The sequence below is a fragment of the Zeugodacus cucurbitae genome, chromosome 6, assembly GCF_028554725.1.
Source record: "Zeugodacus cucurbitae isolate PBARC_wt_2022May chromosome 6, idZeuCucr1.2, whole genome shotgun sequence".
Lineage (NCBI taxonomy): Eukaryota > Metazoa > Arthropoda > Insecta > Diptera > Tephritidae > Zeugodacus > Zeugodacus cucurbitae.
The window spans coordinates 37,353,785-37,374,591 of NC_071671.1; the positions used below are offsets into that span (position 1 = coordinate 37,353,785).

General features: G+C 35.9%; 2 protein-coding genes across 2 annotated transcripts in view; both read left to right on the forward strand.

Annotated features, from left to right (window-relative positions):
• LOC105217815 (uncharacterized) overlaps window positions 1-14,791 on the forward strand; it is a 70,714-nt gene extending 55,923 nt beyond the window's left edge. Inside the window, exons 3-7 of the mRNA XM_054232753.1 lie at window positions 12,450-12,661; window positions 12,927-13,099; window positions 13,171-13,401; window positions 13,473-13,771; window positions 13,844-14,791. Coding sequence (XP_054088728.1) covers window positions 12,450-12,661; window positions 12,927-13,099; window positions 13,171-13,401; window positions 13,473-13,771; window positions 13,844-14,100 — 1,172 coding nt within the window. The 3' untranslated portion in view covers window positions 14,101-14,791. The remainder of the gene's footprint in view (window positions 1-12,449; window positions 12,662-12,926; window positions 13,100-13,170; window positions 13,402-13,472; window positions 13,772-13,843) is intronic.
• Window positions 14,792-14,943: 152 nt separating this feature from the next.
• On the forward strand, window positions 14,944-20,226 carry LOC128922414 (uncharacterized). Its single transcript, XM_054232754.1, has 2 exons — window positions 14,944-19,615; window positions 19,933-20,226. The coding sequence occupies exon 1, from the start codon at window positions 15,714-15,716 to the stop codon at window positions 17,130-17,132; it is 1,419 nt and encodes a 472-aa protein (XP_054088729.1). The 5' UTR covers window positions 14,944-15,713; the 3' UTR covers window positions 17,133-19,615; window positions 19,933-20,226.
• The last annotated feature ends 581 nt before the right edge of the window (window positions 20,227-20,807 follow it).

Genomic DNA, 20,807 nt, shown 5'->3' on the forward strand with positions numbered 1-20,807 from the left:
CGATTTCGAAAGCAACCCTCTCACGGTCCCAAGGAATATTTGTGCCAAGTTTCGTCAAGATATTATAGTTTTTACTCAAGTTACAGCTTGCACAGACGGACGGACAGACATCCGGATTTCAAATCTTCTCGTCACTCTGATCACTTTGGTATATATGACTCTATATCCAACTCGTTTAGTTTTAGGTGTTATAAACAACCGTTAGTTGAACAAAACTATAATACTCTCTTAGCAACTTTTGTTGGGATAGTATAATTATCAATGTGAAACTACGCGAACTCATAAAGTAATATGCGAAAACTGTACTCACAACAAGAGCGGTCAGCCGAGCAAGGAACTGAGTGTGGAACAGAAGATCTTGCGAATTAATTAAAATCGCAAAGTTTTGTCTTAGTATGTGTGCGGTTTTAAGAAATCCACGAATACTTGTAGTTTTGCCAAAAACACCTTAGAGATTAATTGCACGCGTTTACTTAGACAACAACTCGATACATACATACATATGTATGAGCTCGTACTTAAGTAGACGACTCATCGACAGGTTGTGTGGGTGAACTTGTTCTGGCAAAGGTTGTTGTCTAAAGATAAATGCGGATAAAGCGAATTGAATTGCTCGAAAGTTATAATGACAACCGTGCCGAATGTGTGTTGGCGAAACCAGTCGTAGCAGAGTCTGGAGCCACCGACTGCTAGCCACAAGCCACCTTCATGCCCAATAATGATGATGACTTTGGAAATCGCAATGAGTGGGGAATTGTGTGTGGTTGCAAAAGTAAACGGCCAGTTCGCGCACAGTGGGCAAGTCGAATCTTCGTGACTAAGATAATATCCGATTTGAATCCAATTATTGAATGCCTTTTATCGGGCCAGTAGTTTTTGAAATATTAAAATCTTATACATCATGGATTGTCCTGCATGACATACTCACGTATATGATATATAGATAATGAAATAATGTGCTTAAAAAACTCAATTTCCGATAGTTTTTATAAGTAGCAACTGGAAGCACCGAAAACCTATAAAGTGTCATAACTAAGCCTATAATGTTATGAAAGTAGTATGGAGAGAGCACATTACGAAGGGACATATTTAGGTGTAATTTTCTTTCTTTGAGTGGGTGTGGTCCCGCCCCCAAATAGGTTTTATATATATATCTCGCAAACCAATAAAGCTATATAAGACAAACTTTCTGCAGTCACTTCCTTACGTACCCAATTATACACAATAACAAGTAAAGAAGGGATAAGTTCGGGTGTAACCAAACATTTTATACTCTCGCAATTTATTTATTTAATATTATTTGACAATTTGACCCACATATTCGGCATATATATGGTATAAATTCCATTGAAAGTTTGAAAATCCTAAAAATAGATATATGGGAGCTAGGGGAAGTTATGACCAGATTTCAATAAATTTTGACACAGAGAAGATTGGAATATTGGAAGAAAAATATTCCCTCTGAATTTCATCAAAATATCTGAGAGACTTACCTATATTTTTGCTAAAAAATTTATTAGAAGCCCTGAGGTTCTCATGTTCGATATATGGGGCCTTGAAAATTTATGGTCCGATTTTTAGAAGGGCGATACCACACTATAAATGCAGTATTTATGCAAAATTCTGTTCCGATATCTCCATTGGTTTCTAATGTATATTTCATCCGTGTCATTAGAATGTCAATAAAATATCATGCACCGAATGTTATTGAAATTATGATATGGTAGTTTCTGGGATATGGTTTTTGACCCATAAGTGGGCGGAGCCACGCCCATTTAAAATTTTTTATTTGAAATTGAGTGCAGCCCTTATGTACCATCATTACCACGAAATTTAAGGTTTCTGGTGTTTTTCCTTACTTATTTTAGGAAAGTTTTTAGTAGTTTTCAACATAACCTTTGTATGGGAGGTAGGTAAAATAGTCGAAATCGGATAATAACTACTCCCACCTCCCATACAAAGGTTATGTTGAAAATTACTAAAAGTGCGTTAACTCACTAACGAAAAACTCAGAAACACTAAATTTTACAGAAGAAATGGAAGACGAAAGCTGCACTCAAATTTAAAATAAATTTAAAATGGGCGTGGCGTCGACCAACTTGTGGGTCAAAAACCATATCTCAGGAACTACTTGATCGATTTCAATTAAATTCGGTATATAGTATTTTCTTAACATCCGGATTACATGGATGAAAAATCGGTTTACGCCTATTTCCCATATAACTCAATTTTGAATTCCCTCTGATTCGTTCATTTTATAATATATACATTAGGAACCAATGATGATAGCTTAATAAAACTTTACAGAAATACGGTATTTGAGCTGTGGCATCACTTATGGACATTGTCGAGATTGTACTACAACTTTTCAAGGTCCCGAATGTCGAACATGAAGCACTGTGCCAAAGGTTAATTTTTGACCAAAAATATCGGTAAATCTCTCAGGTCTTTTCATTTTATTTAGTGTGAATTTGTTTCTTCTAATAATGCGTCTCTGTACCAAAAATGGTTCAAATCGGTTCAGGAATTACCTTTGCCCTCATATACCAGATATGAAGATTTTCGTTATTCTATTGGACTTTACGTCGAATATATGGGTCGAATTGTGTTATCTTTATAAAATTACATCATTAAATTGCGAGAGTATAAAATGTTCGGTGGCACCCGAACTTAACCTTTCCTTACTTGTTTATGTAATAATTTTGCTCATGACTGCATAAATGTTTTCGTTGTGAACTTTACTATGTATTTAAAAAATTACCAAGGAAGTACTTAAAGTACATAATAAATTTAATTGTATGAAAAGTCAATGCACCAGAGCAGATTCGAGACTTTTTTGAAACTCTTTATCTTTCGTTCGTTTCTTCATTCTATACTGCATTATTATCGAAATATCTTTCGTTCTAGAAGCAGTAACAACAGTGTTCGAAAAATTTAGGGGTTGTTACTTGTAAATCTGTCCGAATAAGTAAATGTATGTAGTCATCATATTTCTTTCTAGAACTAAAAATCTAGTTGGTCCACAACCTGATCATTCACCTAAAGCTTTCACTGGAGATGGAGTACCTGCGGCCTTATCGTGCTCCTTATTTTTCGAGAATAAAAAACATATTTCCCGGATTTACAGCGAGCAATTGGACAGCTTTTCGGCCAGTGCTGATACTTCTGAAGCGGTTTTCAGCTTTGTTTGTCCAATGTTGACTTCTCTTCTCTTTATTTATTTTCACGCTTCGCTTGGTTAATTGCCAGAAGGCACATATATGTAATTGAGAGGCGGTAGTGTCATTGCCTCCAAGAACTTAACGCGTACAAATGAATTTGCAAACACATGTGAGTATGATCACATGAGCAGTGCGTAGCCACCTTGAAGAATGCTTGGGTCGGGATTATCAAATTAAAAAGGGGGGAAAAAAATGCTGAGAACAAAAACACTACACCAAAAAAATTTCGAATCCGCACTTTCTACAGAGCAATCAGCATACTTAACCGGGGTTAGCTGCACAGTCATAGCACATTTTTCCTACTTTCTTCACACCGAAAGAGTACAACGACCAAAATAACTACTTATATATACATACACACATAGGAGTACATAACCGAGCCATTCGGCACAACGCACGCGATTAGCTTTTAGATCACCATCTTCATCAACCAATTATTTCCGTTGTAGATACATAGACACATGCGTCTGTTGTGGAGCTACTTTGCTTGTCTGGCCACACGTCGACATTGTATTTTGGGCATGGGAAATATTTGTATGGCTAACTCTATGATAATAAAAGCTATTTATCTAAGAAAATATATTTAAAATATATAGTTTCTCTTTATGTTATAAAAAATATATATATTTTTGTTTTTTATTACATGAATGTACTTAGCAATCCTGCTTCAATTTTATGAAGAAATTAATAAAATCTTGTTAACATCAAAAGCAAAGAAGAAATAAATATTTTTTGTAGGTATTAATGTTTGATAACCGAAAAGTATTAAGCAGAATCCATATTTCAAAAATGTGTAAAACAATTTATTTACTTTCTCGATAGAGGACTTTAAAGACAGACTGGGTGAGTGACCTCTGGTCAATGTGTCTATTAAAGAAATTATGCCTTCTTAAATAATTAAGTCATTACAACGTCATGAGGATTAATGAATATATAACAAACGGAATACAGTAATCCCAGCTTAAGTGCCTCTTCTTAACATAATAATATTTTTAGTTTTAGAATAAAAGTCACATGCATTTCTTATTAATAACAACAAATATGAAAAAAACATTATAAAACTATGTATATATTTTCCTTTTAACAATACTCAGCGCATTCAATGTCAAAAATTACAAACAAGTTTGTATTTGTGGTTTAAATATTACAGGCATTTAAGCGGGAAAGACACTTAAGCGGGGAATTTTATATGTATATTTAAAGAAAAAATAACGATGCCGCAAAATATGGTCACGTAAACGGGAAAGACATTTAAACGGAGGGGCACTTAAGCAGGGATCGCTGTAACTCAATTAGGATTACATGTAAGATGTGTTTGAGAATACATGCCAAATTATTGGGCGCAGCTCAACATCTCATTCTACGATTCTTTTTAACGAGTTCCTAGTTGTTTTTATAAATAAATGTAACTATAAATGTACCCTTTTCTACTCATTAGCTAGAAACAATTTTGATTTATGTTGCTCTTCGCTGATGTGAGATCGCTCGGTTAATGATTCAATGTGTAGAATGTGATACTATTGAGGTTGAATGCTTTATCTTCATCATTTTCGATTGTTTAGGTTTGCCTAACTGTTTAAAAACACAACAATAAATGTTCAACCACATAAAATACTTGATATCGGAAAATGACACTCAATATAATTAAGAAGCTAATATATGCTAAATATCGTTGTCTAATAAGTAAGCTCAAAATTTAATTCCAAATTCGAAAAGTCAACAAACAATAACTAGAAATGAATTGCGAGAGTATAAAATGTTCGGTCGCACCCGTTTTTAGCCTTTCCTTACTTGTTTTTATTAATCAGCTATGAGTTAGTGACGAAATTGTGATTGGATCCATTGTGTGTTGAAGAATTAAAATGCCTGCCTGATGTACTATAATTGCCAGATCGGTAAAAATTTCGAAGAGTTATCATTGATGTTTATTATATTTTAAAATGTGCAAACAAGGAGGCTGTAAGCAAAACCTTCGAGTGGCCGGTCGCGTAAAATATCTGATCGGGCAGAGCGAATATTTTTAAGAAAAATACGTAACAACCCACGAATTTCGACTAGGGCCCTTGCAACTGATCTCTAGAATGAATGTGGTGTCCCATTAAACTTTAATACATGCTGTTTCCCATGAAACTTTAATACAGCTTCTTAACCGGTATGAGTTTACATCACGAGTTCCAAGGAAGAAGCCACTGCTATCCTTTAAGAATATTGAAAGTCGATTATCGTTCACTACATTATATTTTAAAAAGCTAGTTACCTTTGGGGTGATGTCAATTCTCTGACGAGACAGTGTTCAAAAGTTTGGTTTTATTGAAGACAACAAGCCGAAATTTAAATTTTACTGGGATAATGACCCAACACATAAGGTTCATTCTGTGAAGATGTGGATGCTCTATAATTGTGGGAAAGTTCTAGAAACTCCAGAGTCCAGACATGAACCCGATCCAAAATTTGTGGGTTTATTTAGAGAAAACAATATCTAATCGGAGTCCGAAACATCGAGCAGAGCTGAAAACCAGAATATCGGAAGGTGGGCCCTAACTACGACGTATAAAATCTAATTTACTCTGAAAACTCGACTATTCGGGTGTGTATGCTGCAAAATGAAGCCACTCTAAATATTATTTTGAAGTTTTTGTTTATTGTTCTATTTTTTCTTTATTGCTTTCTTGTTTTCTTTAATTGCAGTGTCAAAACACTTTCTTGACACATCAAATATTGAATGTTTTTGAATTTTGGTATTTAAAACGTACTAGTTGTGTTGAATTTTACTTATTTATTCTGGCATATCTTGCAAAAAAATTGCGAAAACGATCAATTTCTCTTGTCAAAACACCTTCTTGACATACTGTATGTACATATGTATGTATATATGGATCTGAGTATATGGAACAGTTCTACGAAATGTGTGCCTAACTAAATTGTGTTCATTTAAGTGTGTATGTATGCATGAAGGTTTTAATTTTATCAGCTTTTAAAATTTACGCTCAGTCACATTTCAAAAGCATTCTAATTTCATTTAGCCAGTTTACTTGCATGTTACATACACAATTAAAGGCTTCCATTTACAAATTAAACGGTTGCCCAATGCATAATTTATTACTCAAATAACGATTATTTGTAACATCAAAAATTAATTTGAATAAATTATAAGTAGGTAATCGTGAGATAACTTCTTGAAATTAAGTGAGCTTGTATTCCTGACTAGAATGACAAAAATAGATGTCCTAGCACTTACTTTTCTTCCGGTAGACTTTATATTATGTATGTATATCGACCAATGGCTGAGACATATAAACCAAAATATTTCACACACCTTTAATTCTAACAAATTTGCCAAAGTACTTTATATAGTGCTATTTGTAGGCTTGCTTTGCCACTTTTATACATAAGTGATACAAAAGTACCTTAACATCTATTTTTATTAACTTCTGACCAAATCATTGTGATACCCCTCTTTCTTTTAAAGCAATAGGACGTGGACCACCTGACCACACCTGTGCATCATATATTGATCGATGGAACTAAATGTGTCAAAAGCTGAAACACGTCAAAAACCACATTTTATATCAAATGAGCTTACTACTCGCGTTTAATCCAGACCATTACATAAGGTCAGTTAAACATGATGCGACATTAATAATGTTGTAGGCTACCTTTCCTACTATGGCTTAGGGTCATTACATTGGGTCAAGGACCTGGTTATGTATAGAACTATTATATTGTTTAAAATCCCATTATGAAAATTGTTAATTGTTAAGATTTGGATGAATTATCTTGGGCACTCTTATTAGTTTGAGTAAGCCAATTCGGGTATATGATTATTTATTTTTAAGAACTCACATAATATGAAGTGGTTATTTTTTATTTATATTGTTTTCATTATTCATTAAGTAATATAAAAAATGTAACGATTTAACCAATCAACTCAAATTTACATTATTTTTTTCTTCATTATCTATGAAGTCAATTTGAACTATATTTTTGATAACAGCTGTATGTAGGATTTATTTATATAGTATGTGTATATACATATGTACATAGATAGGAACCCGGGATACCCTCAGATGTTTAAAAAGATAATGAAATTTAACGATTTTTTACGTCTATTTACTACAACCCTATTTAATATTTAAGAAAACGCTAAAAGGTCTGCGGAACAGGAGAGTTCATTGAGCTTCACTCGAAAAAGAATCTCCACAATGCGTATGATTAAATTCGAGTTACATTGAATATTATTACACTAGTGCCTTGGAGGTGCTAGACCAGAAGTCTCACTGTGAGCAGATGTATAGCCAGACAATGATGCGCACACACTCACTTTCGCTATTAAACAAAGAGGACTTCTGAGTAGAATACTAAATACTTATCTGAATACATTCATACCTGCATATGTACATATCTTACATAATTATCCAAAGTGTTGTTGATACGCGTAAGAGAAAACAGAACATTCGGTGCAACTGATTGTGTTAAAGAACAAACAAACGCTAATTAAATAAGATATGTATGAGTATATATGTATGTATGTCATATAGCCGTTTGCATATGTATGTATGTAGTGTGTTTTCATAGCGGTACATAGTATTTTCTAACATGAAACACCGCCATAGCCATTTTGCATTACATCATTTCACAATTCCAAGGAATCCTAAGCAAATGCAAAAGTAAAGTAATAAACGATTTACGGAAAATAGACTGAACGCGTGCGCGCTTGCGAGAGCAGATACTAGTGAACTTGTTATCTCATTTATTTTTTTATACTCTCGCAACATGTTACACAGAGTATTATAGTTTTGTTCACATCACGGTTGTTTGTACCACCCAGAAATAAAAGAGTTAGTTAGATATGGGGTTATATATGTATAAATGATCAGGATGACGAGTGAAGTTGAAATCCGAATGTCTGTCCGTCCGTCTGTCTGTCCGTGCAAGCGATAACTTGAGTAAAAATTGAGATATCTGAACGAAACTTGAAACACATATTCCTTAGCACCCTGAGAGAAGGTTGAAAATGGGCAAAATCGCCCACAAAATGGGGAAAACCGAAAACATATAAAGTGTCATAACTAAGCCATATATAAAGTTATGAAAGTAAAATTTGGTACAAATGATCGCATTAGGGATGGGCATATTTGGATGTAAATAGGTTTTTTGTATATATATCTTGCAAACCAAAAAAAACTGTATAAAACTTGCAGTCGTTTCTGTTTGCTATTTCCTTATACAGTCCAAAAATGAAGGAAATCGGATAATAACCAACGCTCACCTCCCATACCAAGGTTATGTTGAAAATTACTAAAAGTGAGTTAACTCACTAACGAAAAACGTCAGAAACACTAAATTTTACTTAAGAAATGGCAGATGGAAGCTGCACTAAGATTTTTTTACAAAATGGAAAATGGACGTGGCGTCGCCCACTTATGGGTCAAAAACTCAAGGAACTGGCTCTCAGGAACTACTTTTTTTTTAACTTTTTTAAATTTTCTTAAAACCCTGTCAACACGTATGAATTGATATCTACATAAGAACTTAGTACCTAAGGGTAATTTTTCACCGAAAATATCGGCAAATCTTTCAGATATTTTAATTTAATTCAGAGGCAATTTTTTTCTCCTAATTGTGTGTCTCTGTTCCAAAAATTATTAAAATCGGATCTGAACTTCCCCTAGCTCCCATATAACTAATTATGTGTGGGCTTTATTCCGCATGTATCGGTTAATATGTGAAATATCTTAGCAAAATTAAGTGAGCATATAGTCTTGTATATAGTGTAGCTTGGTGGGGAAAATGAGTGAAATCGTTTTAGGAATTACATCAGCCCTCATATACCATATATAATGTTTTTCGTTATTCTATTGGACTTTATGCCGAATATATGGGTCAAATTGTGTGTTATCTTAATAAAATTACATCAATAAATTGCGAGAGTATAAAATGTTCGGTCGTACCCGAACTTAGCCTTTCCTTACTTGTTTTTGTATAAAATTTCTTTTCTAAGGTTGTATACGCCGCGCAACATGGTACTCTGCCTAATGTATGGTATGTGTGTCCGTACATACATATGTGCACAAGTGCATGGGAAAACGCCATTAAAACTATATGCAATTAATGGAAAAGTGAGTAATTTTAGCTCCAAGTTTATACAAATGTGCATAAATACGAGTAATAAAAAGATATGATACATATGTACACATGTATTGTTTGAACATAAATAATATGTAATTCTTAAAAAAATTAATGCTCGTATGCTGTAAATAATTTGAAACACATTCATATACATACATATGTACATATATACATTTGCCGAACTTTGAGACCAATGTAGGGCTCCTGGAAGCTTACCTATACCCCGAATCATTATTATTTAGAAGCAGTGTTGTACCAGTTAGATTGTAAGCTTTGTGCCATTTTAAAGAAAGTGTTTTTACAATGAGCTCACCAAGGTCTTAATACCGATTATAGCTATCTTCTAACTTTTCGATACCATTTTATTAGTTTGATTTCTCTTTGTTTAAAAAAATTCCCCAAGCCTCGTCCATTATCTTACCATTGTCGATAAATTTCTTTCCAGCGAGCATTGTCATGCGAGAGCAAGAGGAAATCACTGAGGTGGGACCATGCAATTTCGCCATCATTTTCATTATATGTTGCCACGCCGACAAAATGGCGCTAACCGAAAAGCTTTAAAGTGCTGTAACTAAGTCGCAAATGAAGCCATATAAATGAAAATTGGTACAGAGAATGTAATTTCTTTTTGAAAAAGTGGACGTGGCCCTGCCCTTTACTGGGTTTTTTATACACATCTCGTAAACTATTAAAGCTAAATGAACCTAACTTTTTGGAGTCAATTTCCTTAGGCACTCCATTATATATCATGGAAGGGGTATAATGGATGGTAAAAATGGGTTGCACTCAAATATGTATACAAAATTTGAAATGGGCGTGGCTCCGCCCACTTATAAAAACATAAGAAACGTCATAACATTTCTTTGCCATTGGCATTGAAGATGAGCGAAATCAATGCACAACCACGACTTTTTCACCATACCACAATTTTGAAGTTCATTTGGTTTGTTCACTTACAATATATGTTCATATGTATAAGTTAAGCACCAGTGAAGATATCGGAACAATTACTGTATTCATATTGTGGCATAGCCCGTCTAAAAATGGTCGAAAGCGGTCTATAACTTTTCAAAGCCTTAAATATCGAGCATGAAGACCTCAAAACTTGTGGCTAATCTCTTATGAAAATACCAATAAATCTTTCATATCGTTTATGAAATTCAAAAGGGTTGTGCTCCTTCTAATAGTGTGTCTCTGTGGCAAAAATGATCACAATACATACTTCCTCTAACCTCCATATACCTCATATCCGGATTTTAAAATTTCCGGTGGACTTTATACCGTATATATCGGTTAATATGCGAGATATCATAGTAAAATGAAATGCACGTATAATCTTGGATATGATGTATGTAGCTTGGTAGCGATAATGGTCCAGGAATTACCCCAGTCATACTATATAGACTTATAGATATTTTTGAGATATTTCATGCATTTTTGACATATTTCATGAACGTTTCTGAAATTAACAGTTTAAGTTTAGGTTTAAACTTCATGACATTAATATAAAAAACGTTCATCTAGTACAAAGAAGAAAAACATTTGGAAAAGTCTCATATTACTAATTATCCCACTATGAAGAATCATGTGTACCACATATATACATATGTATGTATGTATGTATGTTTATATATATACATGTGTATATTGTTATGCTATGTTGAGTAAAATTACACTTTCTCATAGACAGCAATCTTCGGACCAAGTCATTCAAAGATTAGTTTCTACACCATTACAATAAACATTGTATACATAAGTATGATGATATGTATATATACATATATGTATATGTAAATGCATGCAACACTAGGCGAACAAAATCCGTAATAAGCCAAGAATATGATGTAACAGTAAAAGATCTGTTATTCCGTACTCATCTGGCTGGCGTATGTTGCATTTCTGCTTCCGAATTTAATGCTGAGATATAAGGTGATTTGCGTTTGCTTTGTATTGGGACTACAAACACAATTTGCATTGCTCCAGCTAGTGTGTGTGTGTGTGTGCGGCCAACTTCACGTCGGTGATTAATGATGCAAATCTGTGATTTATTACGTATGAGTAAATATAAGCATAATCTGAAATGTATAGATATAAGCGTACAGTATATAGTCCCGTAATACGTAACGACAAATGCACAAAATTTCACACACCAACATTGTTTTGAAGTTGACCGAACAGTAGCTCGAAAAAACGTTCGAAAGTAATAATTCACACGTAATACACCCTGCGCTGTAGGAAGAATTACAGACCACCCAAGCACAACTAATTAATAATTCAGTCGGCGTGAAGGCACCTTTACAAGACTAGGTTATGGCATGCTTTTATTTTTGTCCTAGAACAACCAAACAATTTCGGCATTTTAAAATTCAATTGTCTTAATAGAAAATGGCTTGATCGGTGGTCGTCAATAGTGGTTCTGAGGGGACTCATCCTATATACTGACATGGTTACCACAATTGGACGCGGTTATGCGGTTACCTCATTCTAATTCAGTTACACAATATTTATAAACAGAAGAATACTCTGGTAGGTGTTGAGCGGAATAGTTTGCTTATTAGGTGGAGAAATGGTGTAGTAATAGAATGAAAACTATTGATAGTTATCTGTGTGCAAACCATACAACAGATAACAATCTTGCCTCACAAAATTTAATCTTCTAATCTAGTTAGTTTATTTATTACCCAACATATCTCTGATTTTCGTACATAATAGAATTGGCGCGAAAAAAATTTGACCGGAAATCTCAACTAACTTACCATGTAACTATGCTTGAAGTTCTTGTCTTGTGTTATTGGAGAAAAAACCAACGCTATGACCCTAGGCTCTAAGTTAATTATAATCCAAATCACACTAACGACATAAATTTGACTACTAACTAACTACCACTAATTATTAAAATTATCGCTGAAGAATATGAAGATATGAAGAGCTCGATTCGTTCATAGGACAATATTTTTTAAAGGTTTATTTGATAAGGAGATTTCTATGGTCTTCTACCCATACTAAATGTTAAAAACTGTTGCAGTTACATTACAAATTCCTTCGAAAGCCCTATACTTTCTTATTTAATGAAAAATATTTCTCTTCTCTACATTTTAGTCGCTCACAAAATACACTGCACAGAGGACCAGATGCAAGTGGAAATACAAATACCAGAAACAAACAAAGAGCCGCAAATATACTTGGAAGGTCTCAAGGATTATCCAAATGAACGTTGTCAGCCACAAATTACTGATTCGCAGGCCGTGTTTCGGCTTTCCCTGACCGACTTTTACGAATGTGGAGTCACACGGATGGTTAATCAGTTGACGGTAATAAAGTAACAAGCATATGTATATATGGCGCAGTTATATGTAAGGTGTGGGTATAAATAACGTGCGCCATTGAGCTTCGGAGATCCTTAGAAGTCAGAGGATGAGTAATTTGCCATTTGGTTTATTGATATTATTAAAGTAATTTAACTTTGGAGTATTTAATTTTAATTCATAAATTCCGTGTAATGTAATGATTTAGGATTTATTTTATTCTACTAAACAAAATTATTATAATGTACTCATTAACCAACAAATTTCACAGGGCAAAAAGGTGTACTATCACAAGATACTGATAGAATCCGATGTAGGCAAGGAAGTAGTAAGCGTGAAATGCATCACAACAGAGCCATTTTACAATGTGCTCATGCTGAATGCAACCAAACATCATGGCGTTGTAAGGCGTGACGTTCTACCGGCTGGATTTCAAGAGCCAGAGTAAGTTTTACTGTTGCTTGAATGGTCTCTCCATTTCGTTCAATGCAAATGTTTTTTTATTTCTGTTAAAGGGACTTAGAGATCACAACATCGCTCACTGAGCGGGCACCGGAACCCCGACTTTCAATAGGCGTTAATCAGAATGGCAAAAAGGTCACTGGTGATCTAACAGTTACGCCAGGCACTCCATTGACTATGGAAATAAATTTGGACCGAGATTCAGCATCGGTATATGGTTTGGGCGTGAATTATCTGGAAGTGACCGATACTCGCCAGCTCTCTGAAACCATTGTATTTAAAGGGTAAGAAACTTTTTTATATATTATATTTAAGTACTTTAATAATAATAAAAAAATATGATTTCAACTTGCAGCTGTACGGTGGATCCATACCTTTTCGAAAACTTTAATACCATCGACGGAGACACTTTATCAGCGAAATTCAAAGCGTTCAAGTTCCCTGACTCATCGTACGTTCAGTTCCGCGCCACAGTCAATGTGTGTCTGGACAAATGTCTGGGCACACAGTGCTCAAACGGACAAATCGGTTATGGACGCAGAAGGCGTGATACAACTGAACTGTTAGCTCAGGGCTTGATGGACACCAACAAGGTCTACGAAATATCACTGGCTATGTTCATAAAGATCAACGATATTGAAGGCGTCAATCGTAGTGAGTACCCACGCAGAGTAATGGATACCTGCGCTTGATTTTCGAATAATCATTGCTTTGTAATTCTTTCAGATGAAGTACTGCAATTAGAGGAGAAACTAAGAGAATTGAAATTGGCCAATCAGCGATTGGCGCGTAACAGCCGCGTTAACTTTGGAGAGTCGCTGAAAACCTTCGAACAACCCATTATGTCCGTGCCAGCCTTTGTGGTCGATGAAAGGGAGCTCAGTCAAGCCCAAACCAGCGCCAGCAATGCTGCTTCCAGCAGATCCCTCGCATTGGCAACGCTGTTCTTTGGTTTTTGCGCTGCTGTTTGTAGATTTATGTAAAGGAGAAGAAGCGCCACCTAACCATATTCACTTGTTTATTAAAAATGCGATAGATATTGTAATATCCCTATTACAATAACAAATAGTACTCATGTACTTAACATAAATTGAAAGGAAAGTTGGAGCAGTAAACCAGTGGGATATCTGATGTAAATATGTAACAAAAATAGAGAAACGAAATCAAGTTACATCAGAACAGAAGTTGTGTGTATGCGTTTTTAATGCAATGTGACTCTCATGCAATCATACATACACGTATATGTAGAAGTATGCAAAAGCATGTAATTATTACAGTTAGAAATTACATATATGCCATCATTTACAGTTATTTACCACGGATATTACGGAAGGAATATTAATGAAAATAATAAAATATTAATAAATAATAAAAAAGTACTAAATGTAAGCGAATATATTTTGGATCCCAAAATTGCTACTCAATGCAAATAAACATATATACATATGTATATCGCTCAAAACATTAGAATTCTAAACCTAAGGTCCAAAAAAAATTTAATCGCACTTCTTTTAAAAATGATTATTTATCCATTAAGGAGTAGTTGCAGTTGCCTACTGCCCAAATATTATCTTCTAACGAGTAAGTCACTACTAGTCTACTAAGATAAAAGTTGTATGTAAGTTAATTGAATATTAATATTAATATGTAACAATAAACAAATTTAAATACTAACCATTTTAAGCAAAGTTTCATTGATGCTGTCAACCTAGAATTCTGAAAAATTGTCATATAAAAAAACAAGAAAATTTTGCTTTGATTTATACTACAATGACAAAAAGGTTAAGGGCAAAATTTATATGATGCGCATACGAAAGAAAATTTCCTGATTAGTAGAATCTATAAGAACTTCCAAACAGCAAAAATTGTATACATATATGTACTATGTTTATATTTGGTATAGGCTCCGCTTACGCGACAGCACACTTATTAAATTCTAGATTACATTATTTTCATAGGTGTGGTAAACAGGGAACTCTGAAGCACTTCGTAATCCAATATTCCCTACCTATGCACCAATATCAAGCGATTTAACCACTTCCTAGACATTTTTGGTGGGTCCTCTGAAGTCAAAAAAAAAAGCCATTTGACACATTTACCTCCCGATTTTTAAGAGCCAAAAATAAAAATATTTTTGTGACGTAGAATTTTAAACTGAAAAACCAATAGCAAAGATAAGAAGAAGACGAAGAAGTGGGCGATTATGAATAAATTATGTAAAGAATGAATATGATTCATTGTTTTCTCCCTCGGCGTCGAAAATTTTTCTTGCGTTACTCTAATTAGTGATATGTCTTCTATTGTGTTACTGCTTAATTAGCGTTACAAATAAGGAGAAAATGAAACAATAAGAAAGAACTAATGTGTAAACGGACATTTTATACTCTCGCAAATAATTTATATGATTTCATTAAGATAGTAATAGGTTTATGGGAGCTGAGGGAAGTAACGACCCGATTTTAATCTCCAATCAATTTTAATCTACCAGTCCCAAATCAGCCGGTTCTACGCCACCGGAATTGACCCGGATTTTATCCACCCTCAGGGAGTGGCCAACTTAGGGCCCCTACGGTCCCCAGGAGCACAAGTAGACAGTATGCCTCCCAGTCTGACCAATCCCCCCTCTCCACCTGTACGTCACTCCCTCACTCCCATGGTCACGCCAGCAACATCAAGACACACCCGACTCTTACAATTTAACTGCAACGGGCTCCAGAGCAAGATCGAGGAGATAGTTGATTTTATGAGTCGGGAAGGCATATCAATAGCTGCGGTCCAAGAAACCAAGTTAAACAGCCACTCAGATCTTCTGAGTTGTGCAGGTTTCAACGTTTTACGTAAAGATCGCGAGCGAGATAGTGGTGGTGGCCTAGCATTCATATTACACAAGACCATGCAATATCGTCTTATCGAAGGTGACATCGACCGCAGGGTTACTAGCCTAGAATATCAGGGTATAGCTGTCCGGTCAGGCGATGTCGAGCTCGAAATATTTAATATATACATCCCCCCAGTTACAAGTTGCCCAACAGGATATCACCCTAATATTAGTGCGCTACTTCGTGGTGAAAACCGACTGGTACTTGGCGACTTTAATGCGCGCCACGATCTTTGGCATTCTTGCCTGTCAAATGATCGGAGAGGGATGGAGTTGGCAGAACAGATAGACGATTCGACATTCTGCACAATTAATGACGAAGCCCCCACCAGAATTATGAGCACTTGCAGCAGCTCGCCAGACATCACCATTGCTAGCGGTGGTCTGATAAACAGCGTAACATGGCGACCTATGCTAACTCTTGCATCAGACCATTTGCCCTTAATTATCTCTATTGAAAAACCTCCCGACTTTATTTCTGCGGACAACCGCACCTATGTTAACTTTAATAAAGCTAACTGGGACGGCTTCACAGAATTCACCGAGAATGCATTCGCCGCTCTTCCCATTCCTACGGACGTAATCGTTGGCGAACGTCAATTCCGCAAGGTGATCACCGATGCTACTGCTCGTTTCGTACCAGCCGGAAGAATTGCTAATATGCGCCCTAATTTCCCGGCTGAAGCGGCAATTTTAGCAAATGAGTGTGACTCCTTACGCCAGGTCGATCCCTGTGATCCCCGCACTAGGGATCTCAATTTGGAGATTCGACAACTGGTAAATAAATATAAGCGGACGAAATGGGTAGAGCACTTGAAGTCCTGTAATCTTTCCACTGGTGTGAGCAAGCTCTGGTCAACCGTCAAATCCCTGTCAAACCTGAGGAGACATGACGACCGGGTTGAAACTCAATTCGGTAGCCATGCCTCCTCGGACCCGGGAGGTGCGCGAGCTATTTTAGCCGACAATTCATACTGCACCCCCCGGTTGACACGGCTAAAAGATGTGTCACCAAACGGCTGCGCAAAATGCGAAACAACGGCGCGCCACTTGTTTTCACCAGTGGAGAGGTTCAGGAGGTCATCAGGAAGACCAAGTCCTCCAAAGCCATCGGCCCTGACGGAATCAGTTCTTTAATGTTAAAACACCTAGGCTCAACGGGAGTAGAATATCTCGCCAAGGTACTTAATCTGTCGCTAACCACTCTTAAAACACCCGATATGTCGAAAATCGGAAGAGTGGTTCCACAACTGAAACCTGGGAAACCCGCCAAACAAGGGGAGTCCTATCGCCCGATAACTCTCCTTTCCCCAGTAGTGATGACACTTGAGGCCTTACTGCTCCCGACACTCACATACCACCTGAACCTAGCAGAACATCAACATGGTTTCCGTAAAGTGCACAGTACCACCACCACTTGAGGCCTTACTGCTCCCGACACTCACATACCACCTGAACCTAGCAGAACATCAACATGGTTTCCGTAAAGTGCACAGTACCACCACAGTACCACTTAGCGTCATAAACGCCCGGATAGTTCCTGGTCTTAATTAAAAACCACCCTGTAAGAGAACCGTCCTAGTAGCGTTGGACCTGTAAAAAGCTTTTGACACGGTCAACTTAACAACGCTACTAGAAGACATCGAGCAAACAACACTTTCTCCGGGGCTGAAGAGATGGATTATGAACTACCTGAGCGGTCGACAATCATCTGTATTATTTCGAGGTAAAACATCGAAACTTAGAAAAACTAAACAAAGGATTCCACAGGGCGGTGTCTCCCTGTTACTGTTTAATTTCTATATCTCCAAACTTCCTCAACCACCAGAGGGAATTTCTTTTACCTCCTACGCAGATGATTGTACTATAATGACGTCGGGCACTGGCATCGATGACATGTGTTCGAAAGTGAACAGCTACCTCCCCGAACTTTTTCGCTTCTTTTCTGCGAGGAGCCTGGCACTCACACCCACTAAATCCACGCGACCCTTTTTACCAATTAGACGAAGGAGTACAGACTAAGTCTTAACATTCACGTCGATGGCACACCAATTCCGACAGTAAACAATCCCATGATTTTGAGAGTCACATTTGACAGTCTGCACTCCTTCACTCCACACACGACTGCGATAGTCACTAAAGTACAGAGCCGCAACAAAATCCTCAAGTCGCTAGCCGGTAGCATTTGGGGAAAGGACAAAGAAACGTTGCTGGCCACTTACAAGGCTATCGACCGGCCGGTCGTAAATTACGCAGCACCGGTATGGTCGCCTGGATGCAGTGACACGTAGCAGAGGAAGCTACAGGCGTGCCAAAACACCTCGGAGTGCGGTGTCTCTTGATGTCACCAATGACACATCTTCACAGTGAGGCCATTATGCTGCCTATTAAGGAGCATAACGAACTGCTTACTAAGAAGTTTCTACTTGGGTGTTTTCGTAGAAATCACTTGGTAGAAGTCACTTGGTGGAAGCAGAACCGCCCCCTAGGTTCATCAAGAGATCATTCCCACAACACGTCGACGAACTCATATACCGACCAGACTGCGGACGCAAACAGTTTTAGACACGCTCTAAACGCCATTCACAGTGGAGCTATCAACACCTTCATTGACTTCCTTTCAGTGAATGGCGTCCTTGGAACCAAACCACCACCTATAGCAGACGAAGAGCTCGAGTTGCCACGTGAAACCAGAGTGACCCTTGCGCAACTTCGATCTGGATATTGTAGCAGGTTAAACTCCTAGTTATCCAGACTGAACTCCGACATACAAAATACATGTCTCGCATGCAATGAGTCCCCGCATGATTCTAACCACCTCTTTGCATGCCCGATTTTAATAACTTTTGACACTGAGTAACAATATTAAAAGATAAAGATTTCCTTAGAATTTAAATTCTATATTTTTTTAACTTATCTGAATGTAGCCTTCTTGTACCATCTTTTGTGTAAAATTTAGTGCTTCTGTAATTTTTCTTTACTCAATTAAAGCACTTTTATTAGTTTTCAAATTTCATAGTGAATAATTGAATGCTAAAGGCAAATGTGCCCAATATGTTTGTTTTAAATAGCATTGATAGTTTGCAACATATTTGCAATAAATATATTAGGAGCGGAGATACGCCCACTTTTACAAAATATTTTATTCAATATAATATATTGGGCTTAGTTATAGTATTTTATAGCTTTTCGAAATGCTCCAGACAGATATCGGGATTACAACTCTATACATATATACATTGATCACTTTGGTATATATGTATGTATAACTTTATACTTAAATCGTTTAGTTTGTGCTGACATAAACAACCGTTATGTGAACAAAACTATTATACTCTGTGCAACATATTGCGAGAGTAGCAATATATTGTCCTAAATCTTATTGTTATTAGTCACAAAGTTCTTTTTTTTATTTTATGATTTAAAACATCACTTATTTCTTAATAGCTGAAAGATTTTATTCGACGAAAATTTTTGAATCACAGATGTCCTTTCTTACTGTGATCCTATGTACTATATTTTACTGTCATAGCTTTAACATTTAGGGCTTTGCGGATAACTGCATTTTGTGGTCGTGGTAGTGTCTACAATACCAACCTTCTTATGGTGCCAAGGAACACGTATGTACATATGTATGTATGTTAAGATATTTCAACTGGTCTCGTTATATTGAGCAGTTTGGTATATACACTCATATAATATATGGGCTCAAATATTTCCCCTAACGTTGATCTTTGTAACCTTATCTTTTGAGATTTTTTTTGCATTTTTTTATTGAACATACCTAACAAAAATTTTTTGTATTTCTTTTTATTTATTTTAAAATAAAAAATATATATGTATTAGATGATACAATGCTTAATTGTATTGCATTTACATAATTTAAAACATTAAATTTAATAAATGACTTTAAAAGCATTTGTACATATTCGTACAGCATTTCGCGCATAACACATTTGCTACCACCTTATAAGGGAAACCCGATAATAAATCTTCAATTACAATGCATAAGTACTGATGCAGAAGTGCATTGCCGAAACTAAGCAAAATATTTTGGATCTAGCACATGATCGTGGCTTTGAAGGTTTGAGCAAACGCGAAGTGCTTGCCCTACTAGAAGCAGATATGGAATTCCTTTCATATGAGGAGTTCATTCAGTTGCGAGGAGAACCGCCATTTGATGAAAAAACGGACCATTTTGTGTCCAACCAGTTTAAAATCATTTCCAAATAATCAGGTATTTAAACAAATATTTTGCTTTTCACTTTTGTTTATATATAACAACCGTTATGTGAACAAATTGTATGCCCTGTTCAAAAATAGTTTTTTCCTCATTTTAGCTTTAAAAACTTTGTTTGATTGCTTCTCTAAAAAGAAAAACCATAATATTAGATTACCAAGTTATTATTATTATTAAGTATTGAATTTTAACGAAAATGCTCGTAACAGGTAAGGTGTTTGGTTAAAAGTAATACATATTATATGATTTTACTTATAGAAGAAACATTAAGCCAATTAAAAACTTTCTTTAGGCGTTCAATTTGCTTGCTTTCTTTTCAAATACATATAAATTAAACAAATTTGAAATAATTTGATGTTGGGTATAACTCTAATATTTGTTACGAAAATGTTTACTTTCAATGCAATAATAAACTATTGTGAATTGTAGCTACTCAAATTTATTGCCTGTGTTACCCCATTTTTCTGCAGAATATTGTAACGAAAATGGCACCAGAACAAACTAGAATTTACTATCGAAATCGATAACTTGCCAGATGTATCTAGACATCGATACTCGTAGTTGCCAGAATG